This window comes from Genypterus blacodes, unplaced genomic scaffold, assembly GCF_046128005.1.
Source record: "Genypterus blacodes isolate CSIRO-AG114 ecotype Tasmania unplaced genomic scaffold, CSIRO-AGI_Gbla_v1 ptg000012l_1, whole genome shotgun sequence".
Lineage (NCBI taxonomy): Eukaryota > Metazoa > Chordata > Actinopteri > Ophidiiformes > Ophidiidae > Genypterus > Genypterus blacodes.
Window position 1 is genome coordinate 1,048,122 of NW_027466826.1, and position 21,527 is coordinate 1,069,648.

General features: G+C 40.2%; 6 protein-coding genes across 7 annotated transcripts; 2 read left to right on the forward strand and 4 right to left on the reverse strand.

The window, feature by feature from the left end:
• Positions 1–1,299: 1,299 nt before the first annotated feature.
• Positions 1,300–8,183, reverse strand: snx5 (sorting nexin 5). The gene is made up of 13 exons (XM_076163201.1): positions 8,013–8,183; positions 6,644–6,748; positions 6,427–6,537; positions 6,192–6,313; positions 5,905–6,028; positions 5,244–5,339; positions 5,030–5,135; positions 4,831–4,906; positions 4,589–4,628; positions 4,398–4,484; positions 3,335–3,494; positions 3,149–3,234; positions 1,300–2,778 (listed from the first exon to the last, which is right to left on the reverse strand). Exons 1-13 carry the CDS (start codon positions 8,046–8,048, stop codon positions 2,728–2,730), a joined length of 1,200 nt encoding a protein of 399 aa, XP_076019316.1. The 5' UTR covers positions 8,049–8,183; the 3' UTR covers positions 1,300–2,727.
• Positions 8,184–8,536: 353 nt separating this feature from the next.
• mgme1 (mitochondrial genome maintenance exonuclease 1) lies at positions 8,537–10,786 on the forward strand. Its single transcript, XM_076163214.1, has 4 exons — positions 8,537–9,269; positions 9,356–9,593; positions 9,684–9,816; positions 10,530–10,786. Exons 1-4 carry the CDS (start codon positions 8,744–8,746, stop codon positions 10,662–10,664), a joined length of 1,032 nt encoding a protein of 343 aa, XP_076019329.1. The 5' UTR covers positions 8,537–8,743; the 3' UTR covers positions 10,665–10,786.
• A 184-nt stretch (positions 10,787–10,970) lies between these two features.
• Positions 10,971–13,465, reverse strand: LOC143010719 (glycine N-acyltransferase-like protein 3). 2 transcript variants are annotated; one of them, XR_012964842.1, is made up of 6 exons: positions 13,180–13,465; positions 12,911–13,018; positions 12,720–12,840; positions 12,291–12,423; positions 11,696–12,180; positions 10,971–11,387 (listed from the first exon to the last, which is right to left on the reverse strand). XR_012964842.1 is itself a non-coding variant. In XM_076163224.1 (5 exons), exons 1-5 carry the CDS (start codon positions 13,339–13,341, stop codon positions 11,781–11,783), a joined length of 924 nt encoding a protein of 307 aa, XP_076019339.1. In that variant the 5' UTR covers positions 13,342–13,465; the 3' UTR covers positions 11,481–11,780. The 2 variants fall into 2 exon arrangements, 1 of the variants encoding a protein (XP_076019339.1); XM_076163224.1 differs by lacking the exon at positions 10,971–11,387 and having other exon boundaries at positions 11,481–12,180.
• Positions 13,466–14,829: 1,364 nt separating this feature from the next.
• On the reverse strand, positions 14,830–16,285 carry cst3 (cystatin C (amyloid angiopathy and cerebral hemorrhage)). The gene is made up of 3 exons (XM_076162340.1): positions 15,971–16,285; positions 15,245–15,355; positions 14,830–14,939 (listed from the first exon to the last, which is right to left on the reverse strand). The coding sequence occupies exons 1-3, from the start codon at positions 16,172–16,174 to the stop codon at positions 14,859–14,861; spliced, it is 396 nt and encodes a 131-aa protein (XP_076018455.1). The 5' UTR covers positions 16,175–16,285; the 3' UTR covers positions 14,830–14,858.
• A 109-nt stretch (positions 16,286–16,394) lies between these two features.
• On the forward strand, positions 16,395–19,291 carry ephx5 (epoxide hydrolase 5). The gene is made up of 9 exons (XM_076162317.1): positions 16,395–16,548; positions 16,633–16,846; positions 16,940–17,120; positions 17,207–17,416; positions 17,499–17,628; positions 18,021–18,232; positions 18,399–18,507; positions 18,591–18,716; positions 18,802–19,291. The coding sequence occupies exons 1-9, from the start codon at positions 16,526–16,528 to the stop codon at positions 19,004–19,006; spliced, it is 1,410 nt and encodes a 469-aa protein (XP_076018432.1). The 5' UTR covers positions 16,395–16,525; the 3' UTR covers positions 19,007–19,291.
• Positions 19,292–19,615: 324 nt separating this feature from the next.
• On the reverse strand, positions 19,616–21,374 carry mad2l1bp (MAD2L1 binding protein). Its single transcript, XM_076162329.1, has 3 exons — positions 20,995–21,374; positions 20,338–20,606; positions 19,616–20,245 (listed from the first exon to the last, which is right to left on the reverse strand). The coding sequence occupies exons 1-3, from the start codon at positions 21,347–21,349 to the stop codon at positions 19,715–19,717; spliced, it is 1,155 nt and encodes a 384-aa protein (XP_076018444.1). The 5' UTR covers positions 21,350–21,374; the 3' UTR covers positions 19,616–19,714.
• Positions 21,375–21,527: the final 153 nt, after the last annotated feature.

The following is a 21,527-nucleotide window of genomic DNA, read 5'->3' on the forward strand; positions in this document are numbered from 1 at the left end:
AAAGAAGAAGAAATGTTGCTCTTATGATGTGTAGACTACAGTATCTACCCAGTCAGGATATATGCAGTTAGGTTAAAACAGAAGTCTTCTGTTCTTTGGATCCAGCATGTTGAATGTCATGCTTCCATACACTGTTTACTTTGACCGCAGTTGGCAAACTAAACTGTTTTACTTGTGATGTGCCATGTTCTCATTGGTTCTAGTCTGTTTTTTCACCCAATCGGCGAATCAGCCAAAGACTACAGGCCACAGCAACAGTTTGACTGCTGATGTCAATATTGACTGATCCATCATGTACAGATATACAAGGTATACGTGTCCCTGATGAATCTACACAGCTGTTCTTATCTGTCTTTCATTTCCAAATACACAATGTACCCTGAACAAAGCTGAAAGTGACATATGCATTTACTCACCATTATTTATTTCACTTTTCAAAGAGCTCAGTGCCTCCTTCATGTTTCCCAGTAGCAAGGTGTTCTTTTCTGTGGAGGCCTCACTATTTTGTCTGTACACATAGAGTTGGTGTGATTGACCAAAGAGGTATTATTGTCTTATTTCATTTCTCCCACAAAGGTTTTGCCTTATCCATGAGCATTCTGGAAATCCAGTGGTTTGACACTTGTCTCCATTCAAACTGGATGGATTATACGATTAAAGCCACCTGTTATACTCACTAGATGAGAAGTCTGCTTGAAGAATGACTAATACTTCTACTATAACTGGTAAAATGTATCAATAATGTCAAGGCTATTAAACAATGTGCTTGGAGAAAAAAGGAGGACTTCAGTTCTTTTCACTAAGGGCTTATTTAATAAATACAATGCAACGGTACCGAGTCTGTCTATCTGTCTGTCTGTCTATCTATCTCCTCTCTAGTATAACGGAGCTGTCCATGGACAGTAATCTTTTGCCATAGATTTATTTGTTTAGGTTGGGTTGCTAGGTGCTGCTCATAAAGCAGTATGTGTTGTGAACATTTGGTGGTAGTGAATCCCATGAGCCCTCTGGCATTTCCTAAAACACCAGACTGTCCAATCCCAGGATCTGCTTTAGTCAATGGATTGAACACAGACAAGCTTGTAGGGCCCACACATATGCTGCAAACCTAGTGGAGATAGACTCTAATGAACCGATGAATAACACCACCTAGTGGTATAATATGTACTTCCTAAAAAACAATCAAGTGTTTTTTTGCTCATGGGGCATTGGGTAGCTACTGTACATTTCATAGTTAATACACTTCACGTCACTGAAAATACTCCAATAAAATTCAGAATAATGTTGACATATTTGGGAAAGTAGAATTTATTTGCCATTATTACAAATTTATAAAATGCTACCGTTCTATAAGAAAAAGCATTGTGTAAAACCATTCACAAGTTGGAATCCTTGAGGAATACATTCAATTATCAAAATATCTATAATCCAGTCGGAATCTAGTTGTGATTGTAAAGTATTTGTCATCTTTTTAGTGCATTTTATTGAAACTAATTCTTGAAACTGTTTTAAATAAAACAGTTTAGATGTCAGGTAAATATTTCCGGCCTTATATGTCAGAACTCATCAGTAACAAAAGGGAATTCAAAGTAAAACAAGTAAAAGAATATAAAGAAACAAAGTAAACAAGAGTGAATGAATAGAGATGGTTAAAGTGAAAGAGCCAATGAAAAAATAATATATGTAGTGCTACACACAAAAACACATGGCCTGTGAAATATAGAGGTACTATCACTGATGCTGGACAGTCGCAGTGCTCTGTGCATTTGTAATGTTTTCACCTTTGACAAAAATGCTGGATCTCCCAATAGCTCTCGAATTAATACAACAGACTAATCAGTCTATAGATCCTCACAAAATCTATTACAAACAAAAAATGGAATGAGAAACAAAGAGCTCTTGACTACGACATATGCATACGTCTCAAGGCTGTGGTATGTGAATCGGCAAACAAACAGGCATGTGAAGAACATGCCCGACTGTCAGTTTCTAACGCTCACTGTGTTTACTTTAGAACACTTGAGAATCTTGTCTTGTGAATCTGTGAAGAGCACTTCACCAGGAGGCTTGCACAAGTCTGGCTTAGGGCTATACGCTAATCCCAGAGTCCAGAAATGCAGAACATGAGCATGGCACTGGTTTCTCATGTGTAAAAGTGTTCCATCACCACACAAAAAGCCCAAGCTGGGAGTAAATTAAGCACATAAATCATAAAAACAGAGGTTGGGACTTAGCAATGAGAAAAACACACATGAACATGAACCCATTAATATGTAATCAAGGAGTATTCAGTATATTTCATTTTGATGGATAAGGCCTTATGGCACAGCATGTTGTGTTTATGAATTCACTGGGTAGTAGGCACAAAACAGAATGAAGGCAAAATATGATCAAAAAGTGAACATTTCTTCTACGTGACAAACCTGGGAATGTGAAAATTGACAAAATAAAAAGCTAAATCAAATACTGGTGCTGAAGAAATATGGAAGACCTTAATGGCGTTTCTGGAAGCAATTCTACTGAGTGGGACATATGTCATGGCAACTATGGGCCACAGGTCAGAGGAGAGGGATTCTGTAAACACGGACACATTCTGCTGACAAGACGGGGCCTTTTTTGCAGGTATTTAAAGTGGCATCAGACCCATGGATCGGAGCAGAGATGGGCCCAAAGGGACACCAGGATTCCATTTGGTATGACTGGTTGCTTGGTGATGGTGAAAAGAGATCAGTTGCTCTTGAGCAGGTCAATGCATCCCTGCAATAGAGTCACATTGTTCTGTGGAGACAGAGGAGAAACAGCAACATTATCCCTGGAGGACACTGCCTTTTCTGTTGCACGTCATGGGGAGTCTCATGTTGCATATTGCCTTGTTATGATGCTATTTACGATTATTTTCTTGTGAATGGGGTCAAGATCAGGCTGACAACATCTCATGACTGCACCTTCCACACTTTTGTGTTCATTGTCCATCTGTAAACATTGTATCCCAATTACAGAAACACAAGCCCTTTGCTAAATATGCTAACTAGGCAGAAACAAGTTGCCCCGGTTTTTCAGCCTCAGTCTTGAAGACTTAAAACATCTGATTATACTCCAATTAAGACAATGAACAGATTGTGTTAGTAAGACATAAGGTGCTGCTCACCTTGGCATGTTTTATCTCAAGCTCAGCCATCTCTATGAGGTTCTTCCGGAAGGCTACAACACGTCTGCCTTTGAAACAGGTGAGTTCTGAGAGAAAAATACAGTCATTTTAGAAAGTGCTCCCATAGTAACAAACAATAAACAAACAAAATCCCACAGAGCATCTAGTACGCAAGGATGCACAAACCTTTCTTGCCAGATTCTGAGAGCTTGTCAAATTTCTGCAGGCACTGCTGCTGGTGTTCCTCTGCTTGGGGAACATCCTTGCTCTTCAGCCGGGCCTTATCCAGAGCCTTGTTAGAGTTCTCGTAGTCAACTAACGCTCTGGCTCGCCTGTACAGCAGGTCCTATGAGGTGAGCCCGGGTAAAAGAGAGAACAAGGAGCACACAACTGTAACTATGTCCATGTCCAGCAAGTTGAACTGAATACTCTCGGCCTTGCTACAATCCTGCATAATGCTCGATGATGGTCTGCAGACTATTTCACTTTACTAGAAAATGCTCAACAAAACCAACGACACAAACAAAAACAAAGGGTACAGTATGGAGCCGTTCATACCCCTTTGAAATGTTGTAATGAAACAAATAAAATTAAATAAAGAATGAGTGTAACCCTGTTCACTCTTCAGTACAAGATCTGCTTCTATGTTGTAGCAAGGACTGGAGTTGGTTTAGAGGAGGTTGTACACATGGAAATTAACGTTTTCTGAGTGTCAACGCAAACTAATTACAGTCTATACCTCGGCACGTGTAATAAGCACAAGTTCCACCCAGGCAGCTCTGGCAGTGTGTGGCCTGTAGTCCTACCACTAAGGCAAATGCAAACCTAAAGCCAAAGCTCAAACATATATCATTTTCCTATAAATCAGAGTGACACCGGACATGTCAATATAGAATTATCTTGTGCTGTGGTACTGGTAAGCTCTAGTTTTACATACACTGCGGATCCATGTGTAAAGATACTTCACAGGGACTTACAGGAGGAAACGCGGGACGAGTGTGTGTAACGTGTCCAAAGCTAACAAACTATTTTATTTTACCAATTGGCAAAACACGTCATTTCTAATGCCACAATGTTTTTAGATATCTGTCACACGATAGTAGAATTGTTTAAACCAGAGAATCTGATAGGTCCCAAAAATGTATTCAAAGGAATTGTTTTGCATTTTTCCCATGCTGTACTAAAAACATACAAAAGCCCGGTAACATTAATTGTACAGTTTCACCCTTTGGAGATCAGCATGTCTCACCTTAGCAGCCTGGATGTCCCTCATGTAGTATCTCAGCAGCTCTGTGAGTTTCAGCTCTTGATCTGATGCTACTCTTCCTTCTACTTTCTGTGGGGAACACAAGTGAAGACACAACAGCCAGAATGCAGGTATGAGTTACGAAAACACAGTTTATAAAGTATCTTCTCGTTGCTCCACGAGGTTTATCTTACTCTGAGCTTCTCGTAAAGGTCTGACAACTTCTCCAGCTGCCTGCGAAAAATCAAACACAGATCCAAAATGTAGAATTCATACAATAAGCATGTACTAGAATTATCATAGTTGTCACATCCCAGCATATCTTACATCCACTACAAGAAAAAGCCAACAGAAAACTGAAAATAAAGGCAGATTCAGTGCCATGATTGTGGTACATTATCTACAAAATAATCATGAATTGACATATTACACTTACTTCTTATTCCCTGTAGCATCATCACCAGACAGTGTGTTCAGTGTGGCAGAGATGTGAATGTAATCATCAGCAATATCTGAAATAACAGATATGTGGCATTCACTAAAACACAAGTATAGAGCTCATATTTGTTACTTTGTACAGTTCTGCACAACTGAAAATCCATTTTAAATTTGGCGACATAAGAATCTTGAAATACTTTTGTGCGAGCGGGTCATTTTCTCTGCTTTGGCTGTGGAATCCTTTATCTTGCTGTAGTAGTCAAGCAGGAAAGTCTTCTCCTGCTCAAAAAAGTCATCAACTTCCTGTAAAAGACAACAAACCACATGATCAAGTATATCAGCAAAAACATCCTTGTGTTATATAATTCCATATATTATATTATATATCCATATATTACAGTGAATCCTCACCTTTATCCCTGAGATGAGGACCTCATCCGCTGACTTCACCATGTTTTTGAAGAAACCACCAAACATTTCTTTGGCATTCTTTCTTCTCACAGTGAGCTAAAACATCAAGAAAGGGGCGGAAATGTAATCAATGGGAGGAATATGGAGCACATCATCTACATCAGTGACATCATGACTTACATCTGTACATCTATGCCATTATACTCTTGACATATGTGAACGCTGTGTTAAAAGGTTTCGAATTTAACTATATTTCAATTTCCATGGCTGAAATGGACAAATAATACATCACAATTAAGTATCAAGGAGTGGAGAACAGATTACCATAAAAGATTAATTTGATGAGTCGGACAGTGTAAAAAAATATATAAAAATAAATCAACACACTAAAATCTATGACAGTTACACTTGAATGTATTTTCCGATTGTATTAAAATAAGCAGGTAGCTTGTACAATATATTGCTACTGCTCTTCTGTAGGATTACAACCTCCTTGCTTTAGATCAATGGGGCTCTTGGTTACAGCACTGAGAAAGACAAGATAAGAATAAATGCTGATCACAGCAGGATGTAAACTGTGTCACCATTCTCCTGTTCACTCTACTTCCCCTCTGCTCAACTGACAGCCCGGGAAAGGAAGTCAGCATTATGAGGAACTCACATCCTGGTCATACTCTAAGAAAATCTGGAAGTTTCTGTCCTTGCTTAAAACGGGGTGAGAGGACAATCGCTGCAGGAAGACTTCATGCACTTGGACAGTTTTCTTGAACACAGCCAGGTATTCACTGCAAAGACAACAATGCGTTGATTCAATAACAAACAGAGCAACTTTTTAAATATTTCTACAATGTGATGCTTCATGCTTAAGCTGCCAAAGCAACGCCATTCCTTCTTGTAATATGTGATTTTTTAGCTTGACAGTAATAACAGTGTCAGCTTCATACTTACGCCTCCAGTTCCTGCTTCATCTTGGCGTACTCCTCCTTGGTCATTGTGGCTTCACCTTCTCCTAGTTTGTGCATTTTCTCTCTTGGACTCTCAAAGTCCGGCTTTGGGGGCGCTGGGGGAATCTTAAGAACAATGAAGCAGGAAAGAAATTAATCAAAATACCAAAAAAAACATACATGGATGAATACAATTAATCAAAACAAAGAATTGGTCACAAAAACGGAGTCCTACTCACTATTAGGCCAGCATAGTCCTCCGTTTCAACCAGAGTGTCATGTAGCCAGATGAAGTCTTCATGCTGCCTGGGAACTGAGAACTCCGGCTTCTGGAAGGAGCTAAGTGAGGTCTGGGAACAAAGTAAATATGAGCAAAGGAAGTGTGTACATGTATTAAACAAAATAATAGGAAAATGACTCAATATTCAAAAAGATGATTGTGTAAGGAATGTTCACCTTTGTATGGACAGTAAACTTGACTTTGTCTCTTTCGCAGAGTGCATCAGGAATGTCAATAAGGAGAGAGGCATCATTGTTGAGGTCCACAGACACAGAGCGCATCTGAATTGAAAGAACACAATACATCCTGGTTATCCTACAAGCCAGCAGCTCATCCATGATAGCAGTGAAACCTTCAACTAAAATGCAACATTATTATGACACCGTTTTCAATAAATACCAAACATATTGCTGTTGTTGCCATTGTACAATATGGGATTGCAAAGTAACAGAAAAAGAGAAAGTAGCTCCAAAAACTTTCCATGAGAATGATATGTTGACATCAACAATATGCAGCATGCAGAACTCACCAAGCAGTTGTACCTACACACTCACTGAGAATTAAGTGCAACTCGTGATTACAGTAAAACAAAAATATGCCCATACTTTTTGTTCCTCTTCAGATTAGATATAGACTTGCTCTGTAGCACTGTGCAGTACAGGTATATACATTTTACAAAAGGCCAGAAATCGTAAATTCAAAGTCTTCCTAATACAATAACATTCATAGTAAAAAGCCCCCAAACTTGAAACTGCCCCAAGTTGGCAGAAACATTGTTTAGGGGTCCAACATGTGCATAGAGTGCTTTCCATATCATTTACATTTTTATTTTATTGGCAATGAACAAATTGTGCATGTGACAGTGAGAGTTAACATGAACGGATGAGATCAGAGAGTTGTTAATGACAGCATTGACTGACGCATTGACTGACACACAGACACACACAGACACACACACACACACCCCAAATCATCCTTCAATGACTTCAGTCATGGGTGGAATTGGGTACTTTGTCACACTCCTTTCTTAATATGGCAGAGAATAAACACAATCCTTTTCTAATCCTAATATTAGGAGTTATTATGAACCTTTCTGTGCGTGTGTGTGTGTGAAAGGGGGTGCGGGGGTAGTGTTACATTAAATAGAGGAAGAGATTCTATCGTTAGCTTGCCACCTGTAGGTGCTCAGTACCTTTAGTGCTCAAAACTAACAGCTCTGTGGAAAACAAGAAATAACGCAATCTATTCGTGCCTTCGCTCGAGTTTTGCTCTGTTACAGCTAATGTGATCATTGCACGTACATTTACGTTGATTACCTACGCACGCAAGCTACGATGTTCCAGCCCACAGGCTAACACAACTCATCTGATAATAAGTCTTTTGTGATGGCTGTCTGAAGTGTTGACTAGTATTGACCAGCGATTAACTTCAGTGCAGACAGATAACAGTGCAGCGATCGACACAAACTTAGCCAGGGAGCTAACTCAAAAGGGCGACGGTGGCTGACTTTTAATGCAATACACAGATCTGTACTGTTTAACTCACCTTGTCTTTGTTGCTTTCATCTAGAGTGGATGTCATGATGAAACTGAAATAAACGTGATGCCACGACGAGGCTAAATATGCCAAACAACACAAAATACTTAACAGGAAGCTCTGTGTGCTGGCTGCTTAACTATGTGACAGGCTGTCAAATCATTCTTGCTCGCCCTCATCCAAGCCTAAAGCCCGCCTCCAACGCAATTTGATTGGACAATGGCGAAGTTATCTACACAAGGTCTGGTTTTCACAGTGTCAATCATATATTCTGTTCCGTAGTTGTTCCGTGTGTGCTTGGTAGAATATAGAATCACAATGTAAAAATCGAATCACAACGACAAGTCTCAAACAGAACTGTCAATATAAAATTGATTTGCCAACGCGTATTGAGCAACAAAGTAATTCAAAACTACAGTCGGTACCGCTAAGCCAACGACTGCACGGACTCATTTCGATGGTACGCTATAGCATTGTGGGTAATGTAGTTTTCTGTTGCCGTTGATGCGTTTATGTAACCAGATGTAGAACTTCAATTCCCACCGAAAGGAAGTTTGTGTAACCGAATGGCGCGTCGTTTGGAAACATGGTTGTTTGGACGAGAAGCTCAGGGACAAGTTGGGTCAAGTACTGCTGCTTCAGTGTTCTGTAAAACTCTAGAGATTTCTGTAGTTCAAAGTAGTGTTGTCACAAGCTAGCTTATTGTCCTCCAAACGTGTTGTGTCGTGAAATACGCTAGAATGTTCGTCGTCAAAAGTATAGCGTTTTCCATTGGAGGCACAACTAAAGGGATTTCCCTGCGCACCTCCCTTTTTGTGAAGACATTCTGTGTTTGTCATGTATTGCCATCGCCCAAGAGACCCAGTCCGTACAACACAGTGGATACTGAGCGTTACTCGTCTCTTGTAAAGTCAGTCACGTCCTTCAGGGTCAGTTCACAAACCCCAGAGACCATGGAAAACGAGGATGAACACATATATGGACGAGTTGTTAAAGCTCAGACTCCCTCTACTAGACCAGCACCCAAAGTGCCTCAAGTTCTCTATCCCTTCTTGACTAGTGAAGTAATCACCGAAACTGGAGAGTTGGATTCAGGACCTCCAGCCCGGATTTTGTTAGGTCGGGGGAAAAACAGGTCCTTGACACCGAGTGTGACCCGCATTCTTCAGCAGACCCTTTCACCACAGCAGATCTTCTACCTGGAGCGATGGAAGAAGAAGATGATCGTAGAGCTTGGAGAAGAAGGATTTAAAGAATACACCCAGAGTAAGTCTTAAATGAATGTAATGTGTTAGTGAAATGAGTATTAGTTATGACCCCTTTGGCCCAAAATCTTTGTTGTTCTCTATCAGATTTATTCAGACAGGGGAAACTTTTCCACAAAGCTTTGGAGGACACTCTGCCAACAGGTGAAACACAGAGGGACAAGATTCCTTCAGATACCTCAGAGTATCCACCTGATGTACATGGATACTTGGAAAGCGTCTCCCACATACTGGAGGATGTCAGTGCAGTGAGAGCTATTGAGTCCACTGTGCAGCACGGCTCACTGAACTATCTAGGAATAGCTGACTGTGTTGCCCGCTACAGGTAAATATCCCTGTTTAAAGTCAGAGCAAGACTTCTATTTACCATTATCTTCCTCCATCCTGTTTGCTTACGTCCCACTCTCGTCCTCAGGGGTGTTCTATGTCTTATCGACTGGAAGACCTCAGAAAAGCCCAAACCATACCTCAGCAACACGTATGATAACCCTATTCAGGTGGCGGCCTATGCTGGGGCTTTAAATACTGATGACAACTACAAATACCAGGTATGTGGGAACAGAGCTGTGGTCTCCAACCTTTTTGTCTCTGAGAACTACTTTGACAAAATAAAAGTGTCTGAGAGCTACTTGTGTTTAACATTATTAGTAACATTTATCCACATGGCTGATTCTCCACCCAAACCAGCTGAATAAGCGTTTTTTGTGTGAACGTTTACAAAATGTTGATATCCAACACTTCAATTCAGCAACATAAGCTTGTTTTTTTTCTGTATACATTTTCAGTTTCAAGACAGTAGTTGTTGTCTGTTGGCGAGCACTGTTCTAAACTATTTACTGTCGCATACCTTAAAATGGCAAATAAGAGCATAGCATGTAAGTTTGTCTCGCTCAGCACATTAAGAAGCGCAAGACATGATCGCATCATTATTGGTGGCCAAAGATGAAGTATATCTCATTATAGTTTGAGTAATTAATGAACATCTTCATCATTAGATTTTCAGAAAATAGGTATATAATAGATATTACTAAGGAGAACTCTGCTCGTGATGTTAAAGTGAATGTGTTTTGCACCTGTGTTGTGGAAGCGGATTGAAGGGGCACAAGTGTATGTCTGGCCTTGGGCACCAATCGGAGCATGCAGCCACGCTCAAAACTCTAATTTAAAGTCGCTCTGTGCTTCCAGCATGTGTGTAAGGCTTGGTTGTCTGCATACTTTTGGCCATGTGATGATGTTCTTTTTTTTCGTTTTAACTTTGTAGGTTGAAAACGGACTCATTGTGGTGGCCTACAAGGATGGCTCACCTGCTCATGCTCACAAGCTGAGCGCAGAGATGATGTTGGAGTTTTGGGAAAAGTGGCTGTTTCGCCTTGAAGAGTTCAAAGAGCAGAAGTGAAGCAGTCAGCCACTGTCATTGCTTTCAACATAATGTAATTTTTAACAAATTAAAAATGTATTTGTGTTAATAGTGTATGAATGTCTTATCTTATTCATAAATCACATACCATTTTAGTTTTTAATCATTTAATGAAATAAATTATGGATGAGTCATTATTTACATTCCTACCATAAACTTTGCCAATATCTTACACCAAAGAAGACTGAACAATAATAATAATGCAGTCAAAATACTGCATTATCTCTGCACAGTTAGTTAAACAGAATCAAACATGCTACTCATTTCAAGTATTTTCAACCTATTAACAAAAACCAGAGAAAACTTCACACAGAGCACGTTTCTTTAAACTTAAAATTCTGACAGTAAATGATCAATTTAGGGTACACATTTTTACCATAAAATGCATGCAGAGCACTTAGTAGCTTGTTAACCACAGAAAATAATGCAGGCTGTCCTATGTGCAGGATCTTCAGTGAAGCCCAGGTTTTTTGAAGAGCCTGTATCTGTCCCGTCTGCAATTCCTTTGAATTACTTCCTGCCATCGCGTTTTCTATCTGGTTTTCTTTCCTCTGTTGGTGTCTTTACCTTCACCTGTCTCCCTTGTCCCCTCAAACCTTGTCTGTCTGCTTCTTGTCCTTGTGTTCCGTGTTCTCTGGTTATCTCTCCTCAGTTTGGTTTATCATTGTTCCTGTCCTCTCTGATGGCTAATTCAAATGTCTGCTGAGGAATATTTCATTGTAAATAGTAACATATGTACAGTATATACTGCAGACATGTCTGAATACTGCTACCCATTTTCTTACTTTGTTTATATATAGACTGTGTATCGGTGATTAACTATGAATATGCTCAGTTGTTTATCATATCAATTCATCATTTGGCCAGTTTCTATGAAATCGTGGCAACAACATGAAAGTATCACATTCTATCAATTTTATTTAATTCTATATAATTTCCATGCAGGTGAAGAATTATAACATTTGTTATAACTCTGGCTGTTACAGCAATGTGTCAATCTTGTTGATTACCTTTATTTCACCAATGAAACCATAATGTTGTCCACTATCAAATTGTACAACATAAATGATGAATGAGTCCAAACATGCTTCAACATCAGAAGTTGATTTCAAACCAGGCTGCCCTGTATGAGGGATCTTCAGTGAAGCCTAGGTTTTTGAAGAGCCTGTAGGAAGCCATGTTCTCCTCCTCTATGAAGCAGTACACTGGGTAGCCCTGAGTGTGGAGTCTCTTGGCCATGGTGCTGACCAAGACTTTGGCGTAGCCTTTCCCTCTGTGCTCTGGCAGCGTGTACAACATCCCCATGGCACAATAATCATACGATAGAATCCAGGCAACCAGCTGACCATGACCATCAGTGATGCAGCATGTAGGAAAGTTGATGATTAGGTTTGTAATGGTCTGGTGTCCCGTTTTATCCCCTCCAAACTTCCAATTGTTATTCACCACGTCAACATGGGAGTGGTTGAGAGATGAAACCCTTGATTCAAGTTCGCTGTGAATTAGGAGATAGAAGATAAGAATTGATGTGAACAGACACAAAATGTGCAGATTCAGCTAAAATACGACACACATTAGTTGCTGAGTTTTATTACTGAGAGATACCTGCCAGCTGCTGAGGTGAGCAAAGGACTGCAGTCTGGCAAATACATCAGATGCACCAAAGTAAATCTTCTGCTGTTGACTCCTCTAGCAGAGGACACTTCTTTTAGTAAAGATGCATGGCCAAAGTCAAATCCTGTACACCCAACATTATACAAGGTTACCAAACAACCACTTTGCATGACTTAGTAACTGTTTCATCTGTCTTACTCAACACTTTGTTTTGTTCTGCCTTTACCCTGTTAATGTTTAATAGCACATTTTATCATTGTGTTTTATTACTGGGATTATCATACAAAGCAACATTGGGTAGGAGAATCTATGTTTGAAATAAATATTTTAACAATTATTCAAAGGACCTTAACTGTGATGCTTGAGTCGCTGAGGTCCTTAATGGTGCAGTGCTGTGAACCTCACCTGACCTGATCTCACCTGCAATTAAAAAGTAAGTGCTCCAGTCAAGGACGTTCTGCTCTGTCAGCATTCTTCTTAGAACCTGCTCATCCAGGCTGTAGTATGTCACCTTTTTCTGAAACTCCAAGGCACGCTTGTTCTGTGAAACAAACACAAGTTAACGGTTTTGCATCAACAATCTGGTCAAGCTAAATTAACCGTGAACTCACTCTGGGGTCAGGTCTGCAAATGATGACCTTAAAATCAGGCCATGAATCGACAACTACATCCAGAGTAGTTGGTTTGTTCCTGTTTATAGCACATATGAAACCATAGACCTACAAACACAAAACAAACGTTATTTAGGCGCTGACATCATGAGGATAGCATTTAAAGATGTGTCTAATAACGGCATGTAAAATGTGAAATGAGAGCCGAATTTCTCAAGGCTGAGGTAAAATAAAGGGTTGCTGTTCTTCTAAAGGATTGTGGCATCTACCTTGTAACTTTTCGGCAGCTGCTTGAGCAAAACCTCTTCGGCGATTTGCAGTTCAGCTTTGTTCAGAATCTTCATCTTTCGATTGTGGTCCGCTTCGTTTTCCTGGTGTCTGCTGTGAACATTGACCCCTTCTGCTCCGACCTCTTCAAACAAATTAATCATTGCTCATGTTCACTCGATACAACCGACTGTGAATCGTAAAGTTCTAAGTTTGCGTTTATTTGAAGTTCTGTAGCCTCCGTCGTCGAATCAGCTGAACTTTAACTGATACAAGGTAGACATTTTGTATCTGAAGGATACAAAAGTTTTTCAAAATAAACTGCAAAGTTAGTGTGTGGAGTTTTTCAAAATAAGTAACACATTTCAACTTTTTTTAAAACTAGAAATGACTTGATATCTGACATTTGGTGCTGGCAGCTTTATGCTTAATGAAATATTGGAGTACAACCACCTAGTCCCCCCTTGTGTTTGAGGTGAATTTATTGCCACTTTACTTTACAGTGGTGAAGTTATTGACCATTATTTCCAATCAAAATTCACCAAAACTAAGTTCAAAGAAAGTATGCCAAACTAATGTCATGTCAACAGCTTGGTAGACCGATCGTCCCAGTAATATAAATTTACAGCTCATTTCCTTTCTCACCACAATGTCTGAAATAGTTAATTTGTGCTTTTAGAATGATCATTATTATTGATTCTCGAAGTGTGAGTCTCCTACTGCCAACTTTACCATACTTCAGACATGACCTCATTTGACCCGATCTCATTGTCACCAAAAATGTTGTACTTCCTTCTTGGTTTTTAATAAATAAGGCTGTAACTATACAAGTACACAAAGACAAATTGGAGACACTGTGGTTCTTTGCTTGAGACAATTTCCACTTTGCTTGGTTGGGGAAAAATGTCTCTGGGCATCTTTGAAATGTTCATTATGCTGCAGGATTTGAAGGTGAAATTCAATGATCCATACTGCCATCCTGTGGTGACACATAGCACCTGGCTGTCATTCAACATCTGACCATAACCCAAATGCTCTTCCCTGTCTTTCACAATCTTACACCTGTTTAAACACAACTGTTGTACTACTAAACCCACCAAAAACACCAATTATTTGTATCATTAGACTCCTAACACAGTCGTTGTCTTTCTATCACAATGGTACACCTTCAAAACCTGAGTACAATACAGTTTCTACCACCTTTACATGTCACTGTATTCATTCTTGAGTATTATACACAGTTCATATGGTCTGACCTCCACATAGTGTGTATGGGGCACATTGCACATTCACCCTGCGTTTTGTCTTTTTGTCCCCCTCCCGCCCCCAAATATAGACCAATACATAAAGTCAAAAAAAGACAAATGATATGGACCTAAATGTTCAAATACCGTTTTATTAGTCTAAAAAAAGGTAGCCTATATCAAGTACAGGTATACAAGCATGTGTAGGTATAGTAAGCTGCTATCTTGAAAAGAAATCAAACCACATTACAAGGGTTTTCCTCTAAATTGCGCAATGCATTGGACATTTTACCATTTACTGGATCATTAGTGTCAGAAGTTATTCAATTTAGCAAACGGTATGAGTAGATTTGTGGTTAATCTGAAGAAAACCTATGACACTTAAAGATTTTATTCTGCATACAGTGCCGGCTTTGAAGATTCCACCTCTAGATCTCTTATATTGTGCATGTCTGCTCCGTCAATGAGATTGTACGGGTCCATGGGACGTTGTACACTGTAAAAGTGCATATGTATTGCTGGGGGGAAAAGAGATTGTAAACCATCATTAAAATAAGCATACATACAGACCCTGTGAATCTGATCTGTTTATACAGTAAAATAAGCAAATAATCCCATGGTACATTGCAAAGACTCAACTAGAGATACAAAAATGATCCAAATCAAACAATTTGGATGTTTAAGAGAAGGTACACATTGTATATAAAATAATATTGAAAAAAGATTGCTTGGTAACAAATCATATTAACTGATGGTTCGAACTTCTAAACACAACATTTATTCCTTTAACAATTAATCCTTCACTCATGAGTAAAGTTATTACCCGAGCCATTTCTGGTTCCTCTTGCATGGCGCAGACCGGCTCCTGATTTGTCTTTTTGCATTGTGTCCTTCCCATCATCACAGTGATGAAGTAATTCACGCCACTTACAACCTGCAAGAAGTCGATGAGACATTCAAATACAGACCACCAGAGCAGAATTCAGCAATATATTTCAGAACACCATGACAACAAAATTATAGCGGCAATGTTAATACAACACAAAACCTACAGGACAAAGATATACCAAGAAATTAAACCATTCAGTCAATAGCTCAACCGAAGAAAACATCTGTTTCAAACAAAATACCAGTTATATTTTTGTGACCAACTAATAATAATAATAATACCAATTAATACTAATAAGATTACTCAACTATGAGCGAGTGGCATAAGTAATTTTTTTTTAAGTTTAACCGTTTACATCTCTGTATGCCATCATTCATTTCCTCGTAAGTATACGTAATTAACAACAGTAGAAGCGATAGAATCAATTATTCCTCGCGCGATCTTAGTTTTCAAGAATGTCTAAAAGCTCAAATGTGATGCCTTTACGTGTAGTTTGAAATTTCACAAAGAAGAAGCACAGCTCAATGACGCCATGGCTACAACGTATGTTTGGCAGTATCATATCCTAGCGTAAAATAAAGTAGACATTTAATTTCAAGGAAAGCAAATAATAAACACAATGATAATAATACTAATAAACACGGAATGAAAAGCACTCGCCTGTGTCTCAGCCTTTAAGACTCTTACTACATCGACGAGGAACTGGTCGTTGGTGGCCTTGTTGTGTTGTCGGACGGCGAAACTTAGCGCATTTTGCACGCCTTCGCTATTAACATCTGCAGCACGGCGTCCTCCGACCAGCAACCCGCATCCCACTACGGCCAAAAAGGCCGCAAACACGGGGAAAACAATTTTCCAGCTCATTCTCTCGACTCGAATCTACCAAACAAACAACAACCCAGAAGCTTCCGCCGTTATATAACTAGCTGCTGAACTGCACATCATTTACCCGCCACCCAATCACTGCAAAGTAAACGCACCACCGATCAACAAATCACCGGTGCGTTCGTTTTGTACACCGATGAGTTCTGTCCATTCCAGAGGTCTATGGGCGCAACGTTGTTTACACGTCACTGAGACAAAGTCGAGAAGGAAAGGTGCCCCAGTCTTGCAGAAAAACTATACAAACAAAACATTGCGATTGCGCATTCGTGTATGGGAACAAGTTGACGCCTGTCCTACTGCGTATCGAAAACAAACCTTTGGAACGACACCATGGAAAGACTGCATGTTTTGAAGTAAGTGGCGTTTTAATGGTAATTTACTTTTACATGTCTAGAAATCACAATTGAACGCCCATGCCGAATTCTTTACATTTCCAGGGAAACGTTCCTTGCCCTGGAAGCTGCCCAACAACATATTTTATTGGGTTCAGCTGTGGCAGTCGGGGGCATGCTGTCATATGTTATGTTTAAAAGAAAACAAGTCAAAAGTATCCCTCTTGGTGAAGGGTGGTGGGGGGCAGGAGAGAAGCCGTTGTCAGAGGACGATCAAATCTATCCCTTCAAAGTGCAAACCTCCGATGAGGAAATTGAGGTAATTTTGTACTATTAATAACCTTTGAATCACATTGAAAGGGGTGCGGTTGCTGCGATTGTTGAGTGCTTGCTTTTGCTTTTTTTTGTCCAGGACCTGCATGAGCGTATTGACAGAACACGCTACACTGATCCTTTAGAAGATAGCAACTTCCAATATGGCTTCAATTCCATCCATCTCAAGAAAGTGGTTTCCTATTGGAGACATGAGTTTGACTGGAAAAAGCAGGTGGACCTGCTCAACAAGTATCCTCATTTCAAAACTAAAATAGAAGGTAACAAGTGCTGAATTCCCTTAAAAAAAAAACCTTCCCGAGTTAGTCCACATTCTGTTTTAATTTTCAAACATGCTCTAATGTAGGTTTGGATGTTCACTTCATCAACGTGCGACCACCACACCGTGAAGGTCAGAAGGTTCTGCCTCTCATGCTGGTCCACGGTTGGCCAGGCTCCTTTTATGAGTTCTACAAGATTCTGGCATTACTCACAGAGGGTCAGGATGGCATTGCATTTGAGGTCATATGTCCATCCATCCCTGGCTATGGTTTCTCACAAGCACCATGTAAACAAGGTAGATTCACGTCAATTAAAGGTGTAGATTTGAAGCTAAAAGGAAGACGTTTACAGGTGTTTTTACATCTTTTCGTGTACAGGATTTGACAGTCTCGCCGCTGCCCGAATTTTCCTGACCCTGATGGAGCGTTTAGGATTCTCCCAGTTCTATCTGCAGGGTGGAGACTGGGGCTCTTTAATCACCACCAACATGGCGCAAATGAAGCCTCAGTAAGAACAGCCTTCAGCAAAACACAGAAGCATCTTATCATTGCATTGGCATTTCTACCACCCACTTGTTTTTCCAGAGAAAATTGTGACATTCTTACTCAAATTGCAAAACACTGCTTCAGTGTTTTGCAATTTGAGTAAGAATGTCACAATTTGAGTGCGATTTGAGTGCACAGAAACACTGATACCGCAAATCCATGGACACTCGTGCTGCTGATTCATTCATATTGTTAACATGTTGTAGACTTGCATCGATTGTTGAGTCGTAGATATAAATCGACTCTCAATACTGACATTTGTTTTGGCTATTGCTCTCCGGGTTTAAATATTTAATATCTTTTTGAATACCCCAAATCACATTTATAATTGTTTCCCCAATCTTTATTTTGCAGGTGTGTGAATGGTCTCCATCTAAACATGATTTCACCTAAGTTGGGACTCAAAGGGTTGTTGTCCGTGATGATTGGTCGTTATCTGCCCTTCCTTGTGGGCTTCTGTCGGGAAGACATCCACCGGTTGTACCCTTACGTTGAGAGGAATGTCTGGGAGATACTGAGGGAATCAGGCTACCTTCATATCCAAGCCACTAAACCAGACACTGCAGGTGGCAGCGTGATCACATTAACATTTTTGATAAGTCAAACATGAAATGATATTGAATGTATTTGTAGTGAAGATAAAGAAGAAGTTCCAGTGAATGAAAGACAAATAGCACAAACTATTTTTACTATTTGATAATTTCAGCAACAAAGCTTAACTCCTGTGCATAGGCTGTGGATTGAATGACTCTCCTGTTGGATTGGCTGCCTACATTCTGGAGAAATTCTCCACCTGGACTGATCTGAAGAACAGAGACATGATGGATGGTGGACTGACGAGGTACAAGAGGGCATCTTCTTCGTCTTTATGCACATACATGTATGGAGACAGTATGTTCAGTATGTTCTGTGTCATTTGTACAGGAAATTCAGTCTGGATGACCTTTTGACAATTGTCACTATCTACTGGACCACATGCTCCATAGTATCCTCCATGCGATTCTACAAAGAGAACCTCAAGAGTAAACCTGACAAAAGAGTTGATGCAAAGTATGAGGCCTGGAGCTCGTTCTGTCAAAACTTGTGCTTTCATTTTGTCCTATCCTATCTGATAACGTTTGTTCTTTTGTCTTAGGGTAAAGGTATTTGTGCCTACTGGACTGGCAGCCTTCCCAGGAGAGCTGATGCACTGTCCCCGATCACTGGCAAAATTTAGGTATCAAAACATCTACTCCTACTCTTTCCTGCCTCGAGGTGGTCACTTTGCTGCTTTCGAGGAGCCCCAACTGCTAGCCAATGACCTCATCCAGTTTGTCCAAAAAGTGGAGAGCCTGAATTAGATTAGATGCCAGATTAACTCAACTGAACTTGCACTTAACCCAATTTAATAATGAAACATTTCATATTGGACAAAATATTTTGATCACTTCATACATATGATCCTGCATTGCTTCTAAAAATGTAACAATGAACACTGGATGTCTGATTGGAATTTTAATGAATGTGAATACATACACTAACAGTGCTGACATTCCAATAAATTCAAAGATTGATTTAAACAAAAGCAATATATGTACAGCATCTCAACTATTTCAAGTACTGCTCATTAAAGTATTGCACCAATACTACATGTTCTGTTTAATTCTTTGATTACTGGCATTTCTTATTTATAAATATATCAGTAACATACAGATATCTGGATCCGATGCCAAGACATGAAAATATCACTTATAGAAGATGATACACCACACTTTCCATAAATCATTGTTTAAATGGTGTACTTCATCACATTTGAGTAGAAAAGTTACCGATAATTAAAATATGTACAGGTAAATTCAAAATCTAATCCAAAAAGCCAAACGAAGCAGAAAACACATTGGGATGTCCAAGCAGAAACAAAATGATAATAAAACAAAAACAAGAGTGCACACCTTAAACAGCACGTTAGACTGAAACAAAGCGAGGGAAAAGCCTGAAATTCACTTAGAGCCACCATTAAAATTCATCTACAATGTAGAAGCCCAGGAAAGAGCTTCTCCTATCAAACTCTATGCATTACTGAAGCCTTTGATGTTCATGGCTGCCTGAAACCACACATAATCCTCCCAATCTGACACCTCTGCCCTGGGTTCCATACAGGTGGAAGGGTCAGAGGACAAGGCGATGATTTGTTTTTTTACACGAGTTGGCACTTTAAACTGCAGTTTAGGACGGAACCATCCCACACCGCAATCCCTGTGAGCCAGAGCTAAGACTGTAGTTGGCATTAAACGAACAGGCCTTTCATCAGACAAAATGTCAGCCACAAAAAGCGTGCGGAACAGTTGCCTTAAGCACGACGACACTCGCAAACACTGGTCTCCGCCGGCCAATACCAGTGCCTCCATGTTGATCTCATACATCTCTTTGGGGAGGACGAGTGACCCACCCAGCAGCAGCAGCACACGGGGGACAAGGCTCAGGGAAAACAGAACCTCCAGCTGCGTCAACACCTCCTCAAGCTCCTGAAGGGTCTGCTTACACTTGCGCCAGTCAAGATCTGTAAACTTAACTGGTCTCGTGCCAACTGTCTCCTTATCCTGGAAGGTAACAAGTTAATCAAAGACATTACTTAATAAACAATCTCACTAAGTGACTTCATTTACTTGGTTAGGACCTGTTCCCAATTCACCTGGGCTGAAGCTTGCTGTTTCTTCTGGGAGTACACCAGCTGATCATAGGTCATCGGTAGTTGCTGTCTCTGGTAAAGAATACATTTGAGGATCTCGCTGACGAAGCGGCAGCAGCCCTCCTGAGTTACCGATCCAGGGAGGACGACATTCACAAGGTCTTCCTCCTGCGCTCTTCTCAGCACCTCAGCATCACTTTCCTCTCTGTTATCGTGGTTACTGGGAATAAGGAGGGATACTTGCAATGTTGTCTGAGCAGCTGGAGCATTATCTGTAAGAATCAGAACAAGATCATGTCATCACAGATATTTCCTGTACCTTTTGAAATAGTGACTTATTAATTAAATCTGACATGACAGTGTTCCAATTAGGGCTGTAACTAACTTTTGTCATCAGCTGGCTGGCAACAAAGACCTGGCAAGTTTATCCTCAATATACCCTATGTTGTCATATAAGAAATGATAAATTCAGCACCGCCCAGAATTTCCCCTATAAAATGCGTGTGAAAGTGTCCATGTTTTGTCCACAGCAAAAAGTACTTTTCACAATACTACAGCTGCTCCTAAAGTTTTTTCTACCTGCCAGATTCCAGCACACATGAACAGTTGAACACTACATTCACAATAACACCGGTGCCCGGACTGGATGATGCTACCTACCGGTGGGCATTGTGGCGTTTTCCTTGTCATCCGTGCTGCTCATGCTACACCGTTTTGAATTGAAGTGTTCATATGAGCCATCTTTCACATCTGCCGTGTTTTCTGCCTTTGGTTGTGTGTTTACATCCAGACGAGAAGGGTTTTCCGTGATTTCCGTTGGAGTTGTGCCGTTAACACTGTGGTCCAATGTTGGGACTTTACACGTTAAACTCGGCTCCTCACGTGAGGCAACATCTGTTTCAGACGAAAACGACAGGCGCCCTTGTATCCGACTGTCGTCATTGATGATACTGGACGTATTCTCTTTAATTTCAAGGTCCAACGTTGGCACTAGTATAGTCGACGTATTTGCCATCGTTTTTGAATGTCCAAGCCGGCTGTTATTCGCAATGCATCATGGTTAACAGCGCTCTCGCGATGATTTAGTGGTGCATTCAAAGCGGCCAGCGAGATCGGAAACGCGGGCTCTGTGTGAAACGTATGAATACTAGTATTATTCACGTGAGAATACCACATTTTGTTTGGTCAGTGAG

What these genes read in the sequence shown, in the direction of transcription:
- ephx5 (XM_076162317.1), top strand. Translation starts at nt 16,526, where the DNA reads ATGGAAAGACTGCATGTTTTGAA. An exon ending in ACAAGCACCATGTAAACAAG is followed by an intron (nt 17,417 to 17,498) that starts GTAGATTCACGT and finishes TTTCGTGTACAG; the next exon opens with GATTTGACAGTCTCGCCGCT. An exon ending in GACAAAAGAGTTGATGCAAA is followed by an intron (nt 18,717 to 18,801) that starts GTATGAGGCCTG and finishes CTTTTGTCTTAG; the next exon opens with GGTAAAGGTATTTGTGCCTA.
- mad2l1bp (XM_076162329.1), bottom strand. Translation starts at nt 21,349, where the DNA reads ATGGCAAATACGTCGACTATACTAGTGCCAACGTTGGACCTTGAAATT. An exon ending in AAACGCCACAATGCCCACCG is followed by an intron (nt 20,607 to 20,994) that starts GTAGGTAGCATC and finishes TGATTCTTACAG; the next exon opens with ATAATGCTCCAGCTGCTCAG. An exon ending in AACAGCAAGCTTCAGCCCAG is followed by an intron (nt 20,246 to 20,337) that starts GTGAATTGGGAA and finishes GTTACCTTCCAG; the next exon opens with GATAAGGAGACAGTTGGCAC.
- mgme1 (XM_076163214.1), top strand. Translation starts at nt 8,744, where the DNA reads ATGTTCGTCGTCAAAAGTATAGCGTTTTCCATTGGAGGCACAACTAAA. An exon ending in ATTTAAAGAATACACCCAGA is followed by an intron (nt 9,270 to 9,355) that starts GTAAGTCTTAAA and finishes GTTCTCTATCAG; the next exon opens with ATTTATTCAGACAGGGGAAA. An exon ending in ATGACAACTACAAATACCAG is followed by an intron (nt 9,817 to 10,529) that starts GTATGTGGGAAC and finishes TTAACTTTGTAG; the next exon opens with GTTGAAAACGGACTCATTGT.
- snx5 (XM_076163201.1), bottom strand. Translation starts at nt 8,048, where the DNA reads ATGACATCCACTCTAGATGAAAGCAACAAAGACAAG. An exon ending in ATGAAGCAGGAACTGGAGGC is followed by an intron (nt 6,029 to 6,191) that starts GTAAGTATGAAG and finishes TTGTCTTTGCAG; the next exon opens with TGAATACCTGGCTGTGTTCA. An exon ending in TCCTCATCTCAGGGATAAAG is followed by an intron (nt 5,136 to 5,243) that starts GTGAGGATTCAC and finishes TGTCTTTTACAG; the next exon opens with GAAGTTGATGACTTTTTTGA.
- LOC143010719 (XM_076163224.1), bottom strand. Translation starts at nt 13,341, where the DNA reads ATGATTAATTTGTTTGAAGAGGTCGGAGCAGAAGGGGTCAATGTTCAC. An exon ending in AGCTGCCGAAAAGTTACAAG is followed by an intron (nt 13,019 to 13,179) that starts GTAGATGCCACA and finishes TTGTGTTTGTAG; the next exon opens with GTCTATGGTTTCATATGTGC. An exon ending in CACTTACTTTTTAATTGCAG is followed by an intron (nt 12,424 to 12,719) that starts GTGAGATCAGGT and finishes TTGGGTGTACAG; the next exon opens with GATTTGACTTTGGCCATGCA.
- cst3 (XM_076162340.1), bottom strand. Translation starts at nt 16,174, where the DNA reads ATGAGCTGGAAAATTGTTTTCCCCGTGTTTGCGGCCTTTTTGGCCGTA. An exon ending in TCTTAAAGGCTGAGACACAG is followed by an intron (nt 15,356 to 15,970) that starts GCGAGTGCTTTT and finishes GACTTCTTGCAG; the next exon opens with GTTGTAAGTGGCGTGAATTA. An exon ending in AGGAACCAGAAATGGCTCGG is followed by an intron (nt 14,940 to 15,244) that starts GTAATAACTTTA and finishes TTTTCCCCCCAG; the next exon opens with CAATACATATGCACTTTTAC.